This window comes from Tachyglossus aculeatus, chromosome X1 (assembly GCF_015852505.1).
Source record: "Tachyglossus aculeatus isolate mTacAcu1 chromosome X1, mTacAcu1.pri, whole genome shotgun sequence".
NCBI lineage: Eukaryota > Metazoa > Chordata > Mammalia > Monotremata > Tachyglossidae > Tachyglossus > Tachyglossus aculeatus.
The window spans coordinates 80,356,288-80,373,860 of NC_052101.1; the positions used below are offsets into that span (position 1 = coordinate 80,356,288).

Here is a 17,573-nt window from a genome sequence, read left to right on the forward strand (position 1 = left end):
ATGGGATAATGTGCAAATTATATTGAAATTCCTTGGGAGCAAGGTCATTTATTTGACTTTATCTTGGGATGGTGAAAGTAGTAAATTGTGCTTTCTTTTGGGCTCCTAGGTCAATTTAGCAAATTCTGCTATTTATTGAATTACCTCTCCAGCACATTAAATGGGGCTCCAGTGGCTTGTAATAGGTCTTTTACTTCAATATTCACATCCATTTCATTATGTATAATGAATACCTACAACTGAGAGTGACTAAGATGAGTTCTTGATGCTGTAATATTTCACAACATGTAGAGATTTGCTCTTTGCTGACCCTGAGCTCTATTTATTGAGTGGAGAGATGGAGAGAGTGATGGGTCAAAGATGCAATGAGAAGCAGCATGGCCTAGTGGAAAGAGCATGGGCTTGGGAGTCAGAGGACCTGGGTTCTAATCCCAGTTCTGCCAAATTGCTTTCTGTGTCACCTTGGTCAAGTCACTTAACTTCTCTGTAATTGTTTATTTATATTAACGTCTGTCTCCCCCTTTAGACTGTGAGCTCATTGTGGGTAGGGATTGTGTCTGTTTATTGTTGTATTGCATTCTCCCAAGTGCTTAATACAGTGCTCTGCATACAGTAAATGCTTAACAAATACAATTGACTGACTCTGTACCTCAGTTACCTCAACTGTAAAATGGGGATTCAATACCTGTTCTGCCTCCTGCTTAAGACTGTGAGCCCCCATGTGGGACAGGGACTGTGTCCTATGTAATTAACTTGCACCTACCTCAGTTTAGAACAATGTTTGACATATAGTAAGCCCTTAACAAATACCATTAAACAAAGAAGCACTGAAGAAAAAGAAGCAGCTTCTGAGAGGCCCCAAAGCAAAAATGATATAGACACTGAAAGACGGTCCCTCAAATTGAGGAAGATTGCCACAGAGGCACTTGTAAGGTTTAGCTAGCTACCAAAAGGGTCCTTGGCAAAAAGAATTATGGAACATATCTCTAAATTCCAACATCCCCAGGCAACCTACAGAGTAGCAATATTGACAGTATCTTAGTTTTAAGAAATTGTCAATTGGGCTTCTAATGAAAGCCAATAGTTAAAACAGAAAATTATGTAAATCTTAATAATAATAATAATAATAATGGCATTTATTAAGCGCTTACTATGTGCAAAGCACTGTTCTAAGCACTGGGGAGGTTACAAGGTGATCAGGTTGTCCCATAGGGGGCTCACAGTCTTAATCCCCATTTTCCAGATGAGGTAACTGAGGCACAGAGAAGTTAAGTGACTTGCCCAAAGTCACACAGCTGGCAATTGGTGAAGCAGGGATTTGAACCCATGACCTCTTACTCCAAAGCCCGTGCTCTTTTCCACTGAGCCACACTGCTTCTCTGTATGCTCATTTTGTTAACATTTTCTTTTTCAATAATAATAATAATAATAATAATAATAATGATAATAATAATAATAATGATGATGTTTAAGTGCTTACCATGTGGCAGGCACTGTATCTAAAAGATAATCAGTTTGACACAGTCCAAGTAGAAGGGAGAACAGGTTTTGAATTTTACAGATGAGGAAACTGAGGCTCAGAGAAGTTAAGTGAATTGCCCAAGATCACACAGCAGACAGGTGGCAGAGCTGGGATTAGGAACCAGGTCTTCTGACTCCCAGGCCTGTGCTCCCAGGCCAGTAGTTTATACTGAATCACTTTTGCTTTTTTTTCATTCATTCATTCATTCAGATTTACCAAGCGCTTACTTTTTTGCTCAAGTGTTAATTCACAGTGTATTGGGGGATAATAAAACTTAAAAAAAGAAATTGCAATTCTTTGAAATTTCCAAATTTTCAATAAAAAGAATGAGAAATAATTTCTTAATTTCATTTTTGGAAGTACTTTATCTGGAATAAAAATGTAATCCATCAAATTGAGACTTACAAAAAAAAAAAAAGCAACAGCCCTTTCCCCACCAAGCCATCTCTCTCACCACACTATTGTGTATTTATTATTTAACCAATAATTTGTTTTCTGGGAATTTATTTCAGGGATCCACATAAACGTTACAGTTCCTGATGTTATTCATTTGGCAAAATCACTGGCTCTGAAGAAAGATGATTTAATTTCAAAAAAAAAAACACCCACAAATAGCTAATTGTGAAATCTAGGAATACAAAGACTCACCTATGAAGCATTTCTAAGCCCAGGAATCTGACTTCCAAATTTACTTATTCTCAGCTATGCCACTTGGTGGAGCTTAGAGATTTAAGTTACAATGTACATTATCTATCAAAGGAAGGGGTAGAGTCTGGAACTTCAGAAAAGAGAACATACTGTTCCTACATCCTGAGAAGTAGGAATCCTACAGAAATTCACTCCATTAACCAAATTCTTAAGTAGATAAATAAGTCAGAATTTAAAATGCTCACTTATTGGATTTGACTTTCTGCAGAATGCAAAAAGAAATGAATATACAGAGCTAACTTCAAAAGGATTTTGATTTATTATTTGACATTTAGTTGGGTATCAGATTTTGAATCCTTTTAAAGCCAAATCCCAGCCACCAATGAAACCTTTGCTTTCTAATTTTCAGCATAATGGAATTTTCCATGTGATACTACTGTGTAAATGAAACTCTCCTGCAATTTTCCCTGTGGGTTATATTTTCTCAATAGCAAGTCTTTTGTTCACCCTTAAAGACAAAAGTTGCAAACTAGTCTATTGGCTACAATCAACTTTTACACAATGAAGCTGAAAATGTTCTGGGCTGCCCATAAGCTCAGCGGCTGTGTAAGATTAGTCTCAGGCAAGGCCCTGACCTAAATTGTCTTTTGCATCTGCTGCAACACTCCCTTGGTGAACTCATTCGTTCCCACGGCTTCAACTATCATCTCTACGCAGATGACCCCCAAATCTACATCTCTTCCCCTGTTCTCTCTCCCTCCCTCCAGGCTTGTATCTCCTCCTGCTTTCAGGACATCTCCTCCTGGTTGTTCGCCCGCCACCTAAAATTCAACATGTCCAAGATTGAGCTCCTTATCTTCCCTCCCAAACCCTGTCCTCTCCGTGACTTTCCCATCACTGTGGACAGCACTACCATCCTTCTCGTCTCACAAGCCTGGAACCTTGGTGTCATCCTTGACTCTACTTTCTCATTCACCCCACCCATCCAATCCATCACCAAAGCCTGCCGTTCTCACCTTCACAACATCGCCACGATCTGCCCTTTCCTCTCCAACCAAACCACCACTTTGTTGGTTCAATCTTTCATCCTATCCTGACTGGATTACTGCATCAGCCTCCTTTCTGATCTCCCATCCTCCTGTCTCTCCCCACTTCAGTATATACTTCACCCTGCTGCCCAGATTATCTTTCTACAGAAACGCTATGGGCATGTCACTCCACTCCTCAAAAATCTCCAGTGGTTGCCTATCAACCTTCGCATGAAGCAAAAACTCCTCACCATTGGCTTCAAAGCTCTCCATCACCTTGACCCTTCCTACCTCACCTCCCTTCTCTCCTTCTACAGCCCAGCCAGTACACTCCACTCCTCTGCTGCTAACCTCCTCACTGTTCCTTGTTCTCACCTGTCCCGCCGTCGACCCCTGGCCCATGTCCTACCTCTGGCCTGAAATGCCCTGCTTCCACATGTCTGCCAAACTAGCTCTCTTCCTCCCTTCAAAGCCCTATTGAGAGCTCACCTCCTCCAGGAGGCCTTCCCCAACTGAGCCCCCCCTCATTTTCCTCTGCTCCTCCTCCCCTCCCCACTGCACTTATGTATATTTGTACATATTTATTACTCTATTTCATAAATGATGTATATATATCTATAATTCTATCTATTTTGATGGTATTGACACCTTTCTTCTTGTTTTGTTTTGTAGTCTGTCTCCCCCTTCTAGACTGTGAGCCCATTGTTGGGTAGGGACTGTCTCTACCTGTTGGCAAATTATACTTTCCAAGCACTTAGTACAGTGCTCTGCACACAGTAAATGCTCAATAAATACGATTGAATGAATGAATGAATGAAAGAGCATGGGACTAGCTATTGTATTTTCCAAGAGCTTAATACAGAGTTCTGAACACAGTAAGTGCTCAAAAAGTACATTGATTGATTGGTTGATTGAGTCCCAATTCTGCCACTAGCCTGATGTGTGACCTTGGGAAATTCATTTAATTTCTTTATGCCTCAGTTTCCTGATCTGTTAAATAAGGATAATGCTATTGCTTTGCCCTGTTTCATAAGGATATTGTGAGGATAAAATGAGATAATTGATGTGAAAGTGCTTTGGAGAAATAAAAGCACTTTATGAACAGAAGGTGATATGGACAGAAGGCAGTGTGCTGTAGCTTTTCATGTCAAATTTTAGTAAATATTGACTTTAAAGTATAACTAACTGAAACGTTGTATCTCAATCAGAGGAAAGCAAACCAAACAGTAAGGCAAGAAAAAAATCTGTATTGAGTAGGGATGAATATTAACGGGTATAAATATGTTGTTGGGCCAAAGATAAAAAGGTAAAAGGCACCATTCAACCTGGAGAAGGCAAAACACTGTTTAATCCACTCCATTCTTAAGTTCTTTACACATTTTATGTCAACAACAAGTTGACTGATTGGAGCAATTGAATGTCCATTTTACATAGGCTGCATTTTCAGGGAAAATTTTTCTGCTTAAAATAAAATATTAGAATATTGGAAAGTCTGAGTTACATTTTACTGGGTACTTTTGTCAGTCTTCATAAAAGCCTCTTATTTGCCAATTTTTTAATGATATTTGTTAGGCACTTACTATGTGTCAAACACTGTTCTAAGTGCAAGGGTAGATACAAGTTAATTAGGTTGGACACAGACCCTGTCCTGCATGGGGCTTATAGTCTAGGCGGGAGAACAGGAGAACTGAGGCACAGAGAAGTTAAGTGACTTGCCCAAGGTCACACAGCAAGCATTTGGAAGAACCAGTAAAAGAAGTCAGGTCCTCTGATTCCCAGGCCCATGCTCTTTCCACTGGGCCATCAATCAATCGTATTTATTGAGCGCTTACTGTGTGCAGAGCACTGTACTAAGCGCTTGGGAAGTACAAGTTGGCAACATATAGAGACAGTCCCTACTCAACAGTGGGCTCAGCTTCTATGATGGTTTAGGTTTCACGATTCAGCTGTAAGCCCTGCCCCCCCCCCCTCCCCAAAACCCAACCAAAACCCAAAAACTGTCATGATGAAATGGTGAAAATCAGTGGTCAGCAGTATCATTTTTCTTAGTAACAGTTGGTATAATTATTACCACTATACAATGTGGTTGTTGTTCTCAACACTTAGGTGAATATCAAGGAAAAGAACTCAAGGTTTCATAAAATTATGCAACCCATGAAATGAATGGGTTTTAATATTTAAAAATGAGTTTCATGTAACATTGTGGGAGAATAAATGAACTACATGCATAATAATTATGGTATTTGTTAAGCGCTTATTATGTGCCAGGCACTGTACTAAACACTGGGGGATTAAGACTGTGAGCCCCACGTGGGACAACCTGATTACCTTGTATGCCCCCCGCCCCCGCACCATGCTGACAACAGTGCTTGGCACATAGTAAGCGCTTAACAATTGCCATCATTTTTATACAAGCAAATCAGGTCGGACACAATCCCTTGTCCTCCGTGGGGCTCACAATCTCAATCCCCGTTTTTCACATGTGGTAACTGAGGCACAAAGAAGGGAAGTGACTTGCCCGAGGTCACACAACAGACAAGTGGAGGAGCGGGATTAGAACCCATGACCTTCTGACTCCCAGTCCGGTGCTCTATCCACTATGTCATGCTGCTTCTCTTGTTAAGGAATAAATGAAATTCATACTAATTTTAAAAATCAAGGCTGGTTCACACAATGTTTAGTTGGAAGAGATGAGACTCTGGTAATTTTCACAAAAGCGAAACATAATTGGAATTATGTCCCACCAAATAAGTCCAACTGATGCAGATAGCATTCATTATCCAGCACTTAGAACAGTGCTTGGCACATAGTGAGTGCTTAACAAATACCATTATTATTATCAGAGTCTTCAGAAAGCTTCCTTTGCTCTACTGCCCCCCAACTCCATTTCATTAAGGCATAGATACCTTTTCTTAAATATCATATTCTTGTGGTCAGTGTTGAATATGGTGGCAATTTTCTCCCTTTTAAAAACCAACACTTTTCCAAAAGTGCTCTTAAATGAATCACAATGGAGAAAAGATTATAGAGGGTTGAAATCATCATTTCCATGTTAAACTTGGAACATGTTTTCAACGGGTAAGGGGAGAAAAGGGCTGAGGAAATGTACGTAGAGCTGGCTTCTAGAGAAAGAAGCCTGAAACATTTTATTTAAAAAGTACTCAGTTTATCACAAACTGGAACACTGCTTTCTACTGTTTATCCATCTTCTGTGCGTAACTGTCCCAAAAAGTCCTGAGCATATCTCTGAAAGGGAACATCATAAAACTGATATAATCTCTAGTGAGTGACATGTGACCATTCCAAATTTAAGCTAACTCAGGCACAGAGAAACGTAGAAAATATGAGTGGAAAAGAATTGGGACTAGAATTCACGATACCTGTCTCCAGCTATGGAAAACACTCAGCAGTGTTGCCTCTCCATTCAGTAAGGGAAGTAGTGTGGCCTACTGGTAGCAGTGTGGCCTAGTAGAAAGAGTACAGGCCTGGGAGTCTGAGGACCTGGGTTCTAATCCTGGTTCTGCTACTTGTCTGCTTCTGTGACCTTGGGCAAGTCACTTCACTTCTCTGTGCCTCAGTTCCCTCATCTGTAAAATGAGGAAAAAGACTGTGAACCTCATGTGGGATATCGACTGTTTCCAACTTGATTATCTTGTATCTACTCCAGTGCTTAGTGCAGTCCTTTGTATATAATAAGTACTAACAAATACAATTAAAAAGCCAGTCAATTGTTTTTATAACAGTTCAAAATTCCAAATCCTCCTAAAATTCCACCTCCTTCAGCAAGCCTTCCCCAATTAATTCCCAACCTCCCAAAAGTTGTATCAACCCAACAGCTACCCCTAAGACTTGTGTAATTATTCTCATTCCTAGCACTGAAGTGTATATGCATATTTAATTGTTCATTCAATTATTCTGTTACTTAATTCTGGTATATTCCTTCTACTCTCTTTTTCTTTTTCTTTCTACTGCTGCTAATATTTGTAAATGTATTGTGTTTTTCTCCCGTGTTAGATTGAAGTGTGATTATTATATCCACAACTGGCAAAACTGCAGGGTAGTTTAAAAAAAAACTTTGTGGATGCCTTCCTATAACTTAATGTCCATAATGTTTCCAGCCTCACTTCCAGTCCAACAAATGTGGGCTTGGTAACTGGAGTCTTCTGTTTAAACTAAATCAGATTAGGTTGCTGGATGAGGACTGTGGTTCAGTTGCTGGATGAGGACTGTGGTTCAGTTTCCTAATTTGTGCCTCCTGCCTGGGCTGGGAGCACTTACAGTTGACAGCTGATGCCTAGGATGTGGGCAACTGTGACCTCCCATCCCTACCCAAGCTCTGGTTTGCTTGGGAGTGGGGAGAGAAAGAAGAGGGGGTGAGACAGCTTGTGTCAATTCTGTGTCAGACTGAAGTACTGATATCAGGGTTCTTGGGGGGTGACCTAGCAGGCAGGGCTAATGGGTCTGATCATTTTTGTTGCTCCTGAATGATCCCAAGCACACTACAACCTCCCTCTGTAAGACCTTGCAGGATCTCATCACTCTAAGATCAGGAAATTCCCGGAAGGGTTTATTTTTTGGTAGGATAGATTATACTTACCCACTTCTGTACTAACACCCCTTTTCCAATAATCTCTACATGACCCTTTTCTTCAGCTCCCCCTCCCCTCCCCATTGCCGCGACTCGCTCTCTTACTTAGCTGTACCCCTCTCCCCACCCCACAACACTTGTGTGTATACGTACATATCTATAATTCTATTTACTCATATTAATGCCTCTTTACTTGCTTTGATGAGTATATATCTTTAATTCTATTTGTTTTTCTTGATGCTATTGATGTCTGTTTACTTGTTTTGATGTCTGTCTCCCCAATCCTAGACTGTAAGTCTATTGTGGGCAGGGATTGTCTCTATTGCTGAATTGTACTTTCCAAGCTCTGAGTACAATGCTCTGCACACAGTAAGCACTCAATAAATACGATTGAATGAATGAATGACCACGGGAAACAACATCTCTGCGTCCACATGTCCCTATCTGTAACAGGACAAGGCAGTTGGATAAAATTTTACTGAGAGCCATGGATACGGTAAGGTGATAAATTGCAAGTTAATCTTTTCATGGTCTTTATTAAATGTGCAGGTGCCAAACACTGTGCTAGCTGCTGTGGTAGATTCAGGATGCAAGATGCACATGATGCTGTCCATGGACAGTTAAAAGAGCCCCCAGAAACATGTAGACGGCCTGCCCTGACTAGCTGATAATGTAAACCCAACGATGAGTCTGTAGCTTTCTCCTTTTCCCTTTCTTAGATGTTAGAGGGAGCGGAAAGTGAGGGCTAGCAAGTCAAGCTCGAGGACGGGGGAGAAGGTGCGTGTCTTGCCCTGCCCACTTTCCCCTCCTCGTGCTTTCTGGTGCGGTGTAAGATTCCCAGTAAGAAAGAGCATGGGCATAAGCACCGCGCAGACCTGGACATCCATGTGTGGAACAGACGATTGGAAAGAAATTCAAAACGTGACATCCCTTCTCCTGTACGATTCGGAGTTTATTCTTTTATTTGGCCCAAACTGGCCTGGATGATCTCCTTCCCCATCCCGTTGAGACTAAAACTCTGAGGCGTGTGAGAGACATCCAAGCTGAGGGGATGGAAACGTGGCTTCCACAGCCTCCCAAGGAAGCTCTCTTCCGCCCTCCCCCCATCCCGTCCCTCCCCCTTGGGCTCAGGGCGCGGACAGCTCCTTTGCGGTGCGCCTTCTCCGCCGCCCAGCTTCCCCTGCCCCCAACCCTGTGCAGGAGCAGGGGAGAGGCCGCCGCGGTAACCCAAGGGGAGGAGAATCTGCGGACAAAAGATTGGGAAGGGAAGCCGAGGAGAGGAGCAGGGCGGGTGAGGTCGGTGGAGATGGGTGGAAGCGGATGAGCGAAGGGTGGCGGACCAGGTCGCCGGTCCTCCTCCAAGGTAAGCGAAGCTAGCCGGGCTGCCATCCCCACGACTCGAGGCGGGGCCAGCGGCGGCCCCGCCCTCCCCGCCCGGCAGTGCAGCGGAGCCGGGTGTTGAGCGGACCGCTCATTAGCTGAGCGCTGCCGGGCGCCTCTGCGGCTTCAGAATAAGGAGAAGGTCAGGGGCGGGGAGGACAGAAGAGAGTAGAGGGCCACTGCAGTTCCAAGGGGGAGGCCAAGGACTAGCGGGCCCGCGGCTAGAGGAGCGGACGGACCGGCCCCTGCAGAGGGGAAATTTCGGAGAGGATCGCGCAGGGCCCACCCAGTCGAGCGGCAGTCGGGTATCTCCTCCCCCGCCTGACCTCGGGGGCGCGGAGATGGAAGGCGTCCTCTCGCCGTGTAAGTACGCGCGCTCGCTCGACCTTCGCCCATCTCCCTTTCTCGGTCTTACTTCCCCCTCTTCCCCCCCCCCCCCCCGGCCTTTGTGTGGCTTCTGCTGCAGCCCCCTCCCCACCAACGGGCTCTGTATGGCAACGCAGCGTCTTGCGGCGGCACCTGAGTCCGATCGTTGCCCCCTCCCTCTTCCTTCTTATGGCATCAGTGGGTCCGGCAGGGTGACCCTACCCCCGAACCAGCTGGCCAGGGGGCTCCCCTATTAGGCCTGGGCTGCAGCAGAGGCATCGCTCTCAGCTGGGCGATGGGGCGCGCCCGAATGACTGGGGGGCGGGGGGGGCGCCCTTAACTTCCCCGCTCCTTTGACTTTCCTGCCTCCGGCTCGGAGCTGGAGCACCGTTTCGGCCTCCATCCTCCGATCCTGGCTGCTCCCCGCAGTGTTCTAGAGTCTCGTTCGGCACCCGCCGGCTTGCGCCTCATCGGGGGCGCTCCCAGCAGCAGCGGCCACCTGACGGCGGAAAATCCCGACCCGGGGGACGGAGGGATAGAATGTTGTCGATCTCGGTGTTCTACTGACCTTTGACCCCGGGCTGGGGCGGGGGGGGGGTTGATGCGGGCGGGGGGCGGCAGTTTCTCAACGGGCTGCGTCAAGGCGCGCGCCGCCCCCCCCCCCCCCCCCACACAGGTAATCGCCTCACTAATAAGTTTTTTCCCTCTCCTTCGTTCTCTTCCTTTCTCCGACCAGAGACGGACCGTGAGCCCCCCCGGGGAACCGGAGCTCCTTCGTTGATGGAGACCAGAAGCGATGTCAACGGTGCGGGGCGGCGGGGCGAAGAAGAAAAGGAAGGAAGGGGAGCAGGTTGCGGTGGCGAGCCCTCAGGTGCGGCGGGGCCTGCTGCCCGTGGGCGAGCCGGAATAGCCGAGCTAGACGGGCCGGGCCGGGGCCAGAGGGCGGCAGACCCGGCCGCGGCTTGTGCAGTGTCGAAGGGTGGTCGGAGGCCAGCGCCGCCCGCCAGGGACCCCAAGCTGGTGCACCAACGCTTCCTACGGCGCAGCGTGGTCGATTCAGACCAAGAAGAGCCACCGGGCTTGGAGCCGGTCGGGTCCGAGACCTCGTCGTCTCCGCGCCCTACGCCGCCGCCGCCGCCGCCTCAGCAACCGCAGCGCAAGGTCTTGCTGCTGTCCAAGACGCGCCGCCTCATCGCCGAGCGGGCCAAGGGTGGAGCGCCCAAGCCGGACGAGACTGCGGAGGGCCCTGCCGCCGTGGCCCAGCCTCCCGGGGCCGCCGCCGAGAGCGCCCCCGGCCCGGGCGGCCAGGAGAGCGGAGAAGCGGCGGCGGCGGCGGCGGCCGCCAAGGAGAGCGGTCGCGATGCGGAGAGGAGGGGGGCGGCCACCACCGAAGCCAAAGTGGAGCCCGGCCGGACCAAGAAAGAGGCGCCAGAAGAGGAGGAAGAAGAAGACGACTTGAAGGCGGTGGCCACTTCGCTCGACGGCAGGTTTCTCAAGTTTGATATAGAACTGGGCAGGGGCTCGTTCAAAACCGTCTACAAGGGACTCGACACTGAAACTTGGGTGGAAGTGGCGTGGTGTGAACTTCAGGTAAGAAGGACAAAAGGAGTCTGGCTGGCAAGATTTTGCCGCCCATCCCGTCTCCCGCCAATCCCCATGCCCCTCTCACCCTTCACCCTAGGTTCTTCCTAGTTTAGGACCAGGCCAGGTATGTCTAAGGTGCTCTCTCAGTCTCCCTCCTCTCCCTCCCCTTTTACCTTGCTTTTGTTCCAAAACTTGCCTCCTGTCGGTGGCCCCCAGATTGGGGGGAGACGATCGATCTTATAGCTCTGTTATGGGTCTCCTCCCAAATCTCTCATTTTGTAGGTTTGGGCACCAAAAGGGAGTGGATTTCAGCTCCATAGCTCCAAGGTAGTAGCCAGCGGCAGGATACTTCTCCGTTAGAAATTGGGTTTGAGTGGTTGTGTAGGAAGAGATGTGGGGACAGTAAATGTGACTGATCTCTCATACTTGAAGTAGGGTACCACCCCAGAGGCGATTAGAAATTTCTGTGCCGTAGTAAATTAGCCGCCCGAACATTTTAGAGGTAGAGATCAATTAATCAATTGTATTTATTGAGTGCTTACTGTGTGCAGAGCACTGTACCAAGCACTTGGAAGAGTACAATATGCCAATGTAACAGACACATTCCCTGCCCACAGAGAGTTTACAGTCTAGAGGATGCAGGTGCTCTTTGGCCTAAGTAACTACTTCCTATAATTGGGGATTTGAGACTGCTTTGAAAGGTTTAGTTGATACCATAATGAATGCCAGGACTCAGATTTAAAAACTCAAGGTTGGAATTTGGAATCCAGGCACCAAATGTAGATTCTGATCCCTGCTGCTTCTTGGTGTGACAGGAAATAGAAACTGGAGTCCGAATGAGCTTGATCTTTTTTTTCCCCTTTTCCTTTCCTTCCCCCTACCCAACCCCACTTTTGAAATATTCAAAACTCAGACTCTGAAATACTTGGCTCTTGAGAGGTCACTGGTTTATAAATTTGGAATGGGGTGGGGGGTTGGGAGTCTTGAAACAAAAGCATGCAAGATGTGAATTTTTTAGCAGTGCTTGTCCTAGCCATGAATTTTTCATCAGTTTGCCACACATCGGCTGAGCCTGTTCAGTATGCTACAGGATTATACGAACTGCAACATGATATACTTCAGTGGCTGCTTTTAAGATAGGGTCTATTGTCTTAATCCACGTTTTATGGGTCCCTGATAGGAGGGAGCTGCTGCAGTCTGTCAATCTGGACTTTTATAGGGTCTGATTACATTTAGGATTTCTGTAAGCCACTGTTTAATCAGACCGTGGACCCCAAAGAGACATCGGCACGATGAAAAGTTGCATGCTGGTTCTGATGCAATCCTCGGGAAAGGCATAGTCAGTGGAGCCCTAGACTGAGTGACTCCTTAGCCTTTAAGAACACTGCAGACTATGCTTTTGGCATTAAAAATCTGATTCATATGTACTGCCCCAATCACCATTTTATCTAGGTACATTCCTGAAATGGACCTGGGTGTTAGGGATGTTCTACCTTTTGGTGGATGTTGACTTTGTGGTTATTCTCTCTCTCTCTCTCACCCCCACCCCCCCTTTCCCTCTCTCTGGGAATAAAAAGTATTCCCAATGATCCCTCCTTCTTTCTGACTGAATTTTTGGCTTTATAAGCATGGCTTATTGAAATTACACATATATTTCATGGGGAGAAACAACAGCATCGTCCATACCACTTAGCTGCTGTCTAGCATTGAGTTTAGGTATGCTGCAGAGTCAGCAGCCTGGGAGGGTGGGCAAGATTTCAAAAAAGTGAGTCAGGAAGGCTGCAGCAGTGTGGAGGAGAGGCACAAGCGACAAGCAGCTCAGTGAGTATTGGCAGTGTTTGGGCAGGAAAATTAGTGAGAGGTCAGGTTTGGGAGAATTCAGGCAGAAATAAGAGAGGCTTTCTAGAAGTTTGGACCTGTTTACTTGCAGTAATTTCTGATAAGTTGGTAATTGTATGCCTTTTTACCCAATAGTCCACCATTCAACCCAAGTGGATGAATGAATTTATAGAACAGAGACAAGCGCATGTGGCTTTTATTGCAGCGATGGCATTTAGGCTAGCTATCAGGGAGAACTTCCATACTGTCAGGCTTGTGAAACTTTAGAGATGTTGAAGAATAGGGCAGATAACACTTTGAGTAGGCCTACATCCAAACAGTTTTGGATATAGACAGAGAGATGGACTAGATGATCTCTCAAAGTGCCTTCCAGCTGCTTGATGAGAAGGCAGTTCTGCAGGTATCAAGTCTCATCTACTATCCAAAATTACCTACCTGATTTTCAGTCTTTTGCAAATGAAGGTAAGATAGGTGAGAAAAACCAAAGTAGATCAAATACTTTTTTTTTCCTTCTCTAAATGGATTGGATGTAATTTAGGCTTGTTGCGCAGATGTTCTTGGAAGACCGTACTTGAATCTTAAAGGAGAAATTTTTTTCATTTGAAAGTTAATTATTAGATGTTTTAGTCAATGAAGTCTGATTAGCTTCATAAATGTAAACCTTTTATGTTTCTGTGCTGTAAATACAGCCTTTTCCACATATTAGTGAATCAGATTTTCTTAACCTTTCAATTGTCAGATCTTTATAATGCATTTTTCAATGGATGTATTTTATTCAGTTTTCTTCTAGTATAGCTTTTCCGAAGATTCAGTGGAGTTTCACTATCCACTTGAAATGTTGCTTTTTCCTCTCCTCCGACTTCTCGACTGGATATGTGTAGGATAATAATAATTATGGTATTTTGTTAAGCACTTACTATGTGCCAGGCTCTATACTAAGTGCTGGGCTGGATACAATAAATCAGGTTGGACAGGGTCCCTGTCCCACATGAGGCTCACAGTCTCAATCCCCATTTTACAGATGAGGTAACCGAGGCACAGAGAAGTTAACTGACTTGCCCAAGGTCAAACAGCAGACAAGAGGCAGAGCTGGGATTAGAGCCCATCACCTTCTGGCTCCCAGCCCCGTGCTCTATCCCCTGTGCTGTATCTACTACTCCATGCTGTTTCTCTAAATGATGCTTCTTCCTGATAATGATGTCAGTGATTTCAGCTCCTAACTTCCCCCAATAAATTTGCAGATTACCAAGAAGGAAGCTAGTGTTGGAATAGGACTGGTAGCAGCTTCTACACATACACCTGTGTGTCCCACACCCTCCTTATTTCCTTCTGGTACCCCTATTACCAGCTCTTCCACTCACTCAATCTGTTTTAGTCCCAGTTTTTCTATGACATGGCGGTTGCATTCTTGCAAAACCCCATGGTGAGGAAAACTTGCCCCAGTGTCATGGACAAGCACACAAACCATTTCTTACATCACACAAGTACTGTAGGCAAACGGGCTTGTGTGGTAGGATGAACTCTCCCATTGGGAAAACGTGTTATGGCAGAATTGAGTCTACATACTCTCAGGTTTCTCACTTACACTTTCCAAACCTGGACCCCCTCCATCCTCCTGCCACCTTTAATGTCTTCCTCTATTCTGGGGCCTGTTGTGTGAAGTAGCGTTGAGAATCACAGGCTGTATTAACCCATGTATTAAAGTCAGTGTCAGTCTCCGTGGGCTCCTCCTCCCCCTCCCATCCCCTTACTGTAGGGGTTCCTCAAGGGTCAGTTCTTGGCCCCCTTCTGTTCTCCATCTACACTCACTCCCTTGGTGAAGTCATTCACTCCCACGGCTTCAACTATCATCTCTACGCTGATGACCCCCAAATCTACATCTCTGCCCCTGCTCTCTCTCCCTCCCTTCAGGTTCGGGTCTCCTCCTGCCTTCAGGACATCTCCATCTGGATGTCTGCCCACCATCTAAAACTCAATATGCCAAGACTGAACTCCTTATCTTCCCTCCCAAACCCTGCCCTCTCCCTGACTTTCCTGTCACTGTAGATGGCACTACCATCCTTCCCATCTCACAAGCCCACAACCTGGGTGTCACCTTTGACTCCACTCTCTCATTTACCCCACACATCCAATCCATCACCAAAACCTGCCGGTCTCACCTCCACAACATCGCCAAGATCCGCCCTTTCCTCTCCATCCAAACAGGTACCTTGCTGGTTCAATCTCTAATCCTATCCCAACTGGATTACTACATCAGCCTCCTTTCTGATCTCCCATCACTGTCTCTCCCCGCTTCAGTCTATACTTCACTCTGCTGCCCAGATTATCTTTGTGCAGAAATGCTCTGGGCATGTCACTCCCCTCCTCAAAAATCTCCAGTGGTTGCCTATCAACCTTCGCATGAAGCAAAAACTCCTCACCATTGGCTTCAGAGCTCTCCATCACCTTATCCCTTCTTACCTCACCTCCCTTCTCTCCTTCTACAGCCCAGCCAACGCACTGCGATCCTCTGCCGCTAGCCTCCTCCCTATGCCTCGTTCTCGCCTGTCCTGTCGTCGACCCCTGGCCCACATCCTGTCTCTGGCCAGGAATGCCCTCCCTCCACACATCTGCCAAACTAGCATTCTTCCTCCCTTCAAAGCCCTATTGAGAGCTCACCTCCTCCAAGAGGCCTTCCCAGACTGAGCCCCCCCATTTTCCTCTCCTCTTCCCTCTCCTCTTCCTCCTCCCCTCCCCATCGCCCCCCTCCCTCCCTCTTCCCTATCCCTTTCCCCTCCCCACAGCACTTGTGTATATTTGTACATATTTATTACTTTTTTATTAATGATGTGTCTATAGCTATAATTCAATTTATTCTGATGGTATTGACACCTGTCTACTTGTTTTGTTGTCTGTCTCCCTCTTCTAGACTGTGATCCCATTGGTAGGTGGGGACCGTCTCTATATGTTGCCAATTTGTACTTCCCAAGCGCTTAGTACAGTGCTCTGCACACAGTAAGCGCTCAATAAATACGATTGAATGAATGAATGAATAAAGTCTGTTTGATGGGACCGGCTACCATTTTCCTGAGGATAGAAAGGAGCCAATGCACTGTCCTCATGTGAGAAGGGGCTTCTTTGTTGAGCTTTCCTTGTATCAGGCAAGGCAGTCCCTGTTACATAATAATAATAATAATAATAATAATAGTGGCATTTATTAAGCGCTTATTATGTGCAAAGCACTGTTCTAAGCGCTGGCTAAATAATTTTAAAAATGTGTAACTAATCTCTGATCATCCAGGCCTTCTTTTCATTCCTATTACCTGTGTATTTCCATGTGAGATTTCATGTGAGAATCTTCAAAAAATGTTGTCAAAGATCTCTAAATTCCCATGTCTTCAAATGTCCCATTGTAGCCCCTTTCTCCTTTCCCTTTATGCCTACAACTCATCCACCATCCGTATCTGCCTGTGATTTTAACAGGCCCTTCACCTTTCCGTACTGCCGTGGCTTTCAGGTAAGTTGCTAAATGGTAGAATCAATACGTAAAGGTTCCAAGGTTTCACCCAGCAGATGTGAGTTCCACACTCAACTGCTTTAAAAAGCAGACACGGTCATAACAGTGCCTGCTATTGCATAGGGTACAAAGAGACATTCTATCCTCTGGTCACAGACTGCACCCCTAATCCTGATCAGCCGTTTCGCAGTGACTGCTGCTGATCACGAGTAATGGGTGAGAGATTGTGGATGGCTCACCTCTAGTGAAAAAACAACTCCACTCATGCCCTATTGGTGGTGGGTTACCCTGTCCCCTTCTACATAAAAGTCCTATGCAAGAAGGTGGCTCAGTTTCTTGGTCATTTGATAACTGATGTGGCAGCAATATTGCTTAGTAATACCCTGAGTATTTATTTGAGCAGACCTATTTAAGGATGCATTTCAGTCCCCAAATGAGGCAGGGTTAGAAAAGATGCCCTAAACATTGCCTAGCTCACCAGAAGGCTCTCCTGGTGAACATTTGTCTTGCTTCAGGGATAGGATCTTACAGTCGGAAGCATCATCTTCAAAGACACAGACAGCCATGTAAATGAGTAGACAGTAGGGAGAAGAGTGAAACTCAGACACCTCTGAGTCTGTAGATTTACAGACTACAGATTACAATCTACATGTCTGTAGATTCACTAGGTCAGATGAAAATGACTGGTAAAACAACGTTTTTGGATTTCAGTGATCCCTTCTGTCTTCTTCAAATGGGCCATTTTGGAAGCTGTAACGTGGTTTCTGTGCTCCCTCATGTTATCTTGGGGTTTTCTTTGTAGGCAGGAAACATGTCTACCAACTCCATTGTATTGTACTCTCCCAAGCGCTTAGTGAAGTGTTCTGCACAGTAAGTGCTCAAATGCCATTGATTGATTTTTATTTTTTTAAAAACGGCCAATCTTCCACTTTGTAGCTGGATGAAAATGGTCACCATGCCAAGGGAGTGTTCACAGGAACCGCAAATTGTATTCCTGCTCCTTCATACCTGTGCCTCACTCCCTTTGGTCCACAATGATTAAGGCTTCCATAAGTGAATTGGTATCATCTGAGGACAGGAGTGCCCCTCATAGGGTTGGAATTATTTAGCTGCAGTAGGTCT

The 17,573-nt window shown here is 45.8% G+C and overlaps 1 protein-coding gene across 7 annotated transcripts in view; it reads left to right on the forward strand.

Moving 5' to 3' along the window:
• Positions 1 to 9,240: 9,240 nt before the first annotated feature.
• WNK2 (WNK lysine deficient protein kinase 2) overlaps positions 9,241 to 17,573 on the forward strand; it is a 148,167-nt gene continuing 139,834 nt past the window's right edge. For all 7 annotated transcript variants that reach the window (XM_038772055.1, XM_038772047.1, XM_038772050.1 and 4 more), the window contains exons 1-2: positions 9,241 to 9,529; positions 10,269 to 11,122. In XM_038772055.1, the coding sequence (XP_038627983.1) occupies positions 10,313 to 11,122 (810 nt within the window). In that variant the 5' untranslated portion in view covers positions 9,241 to 9,529; positions 10,269 to 10,312. The remainder of the gene's footprint in view (positions 9,530 to 10,268; positions 11,123 to 17,573) is intronic.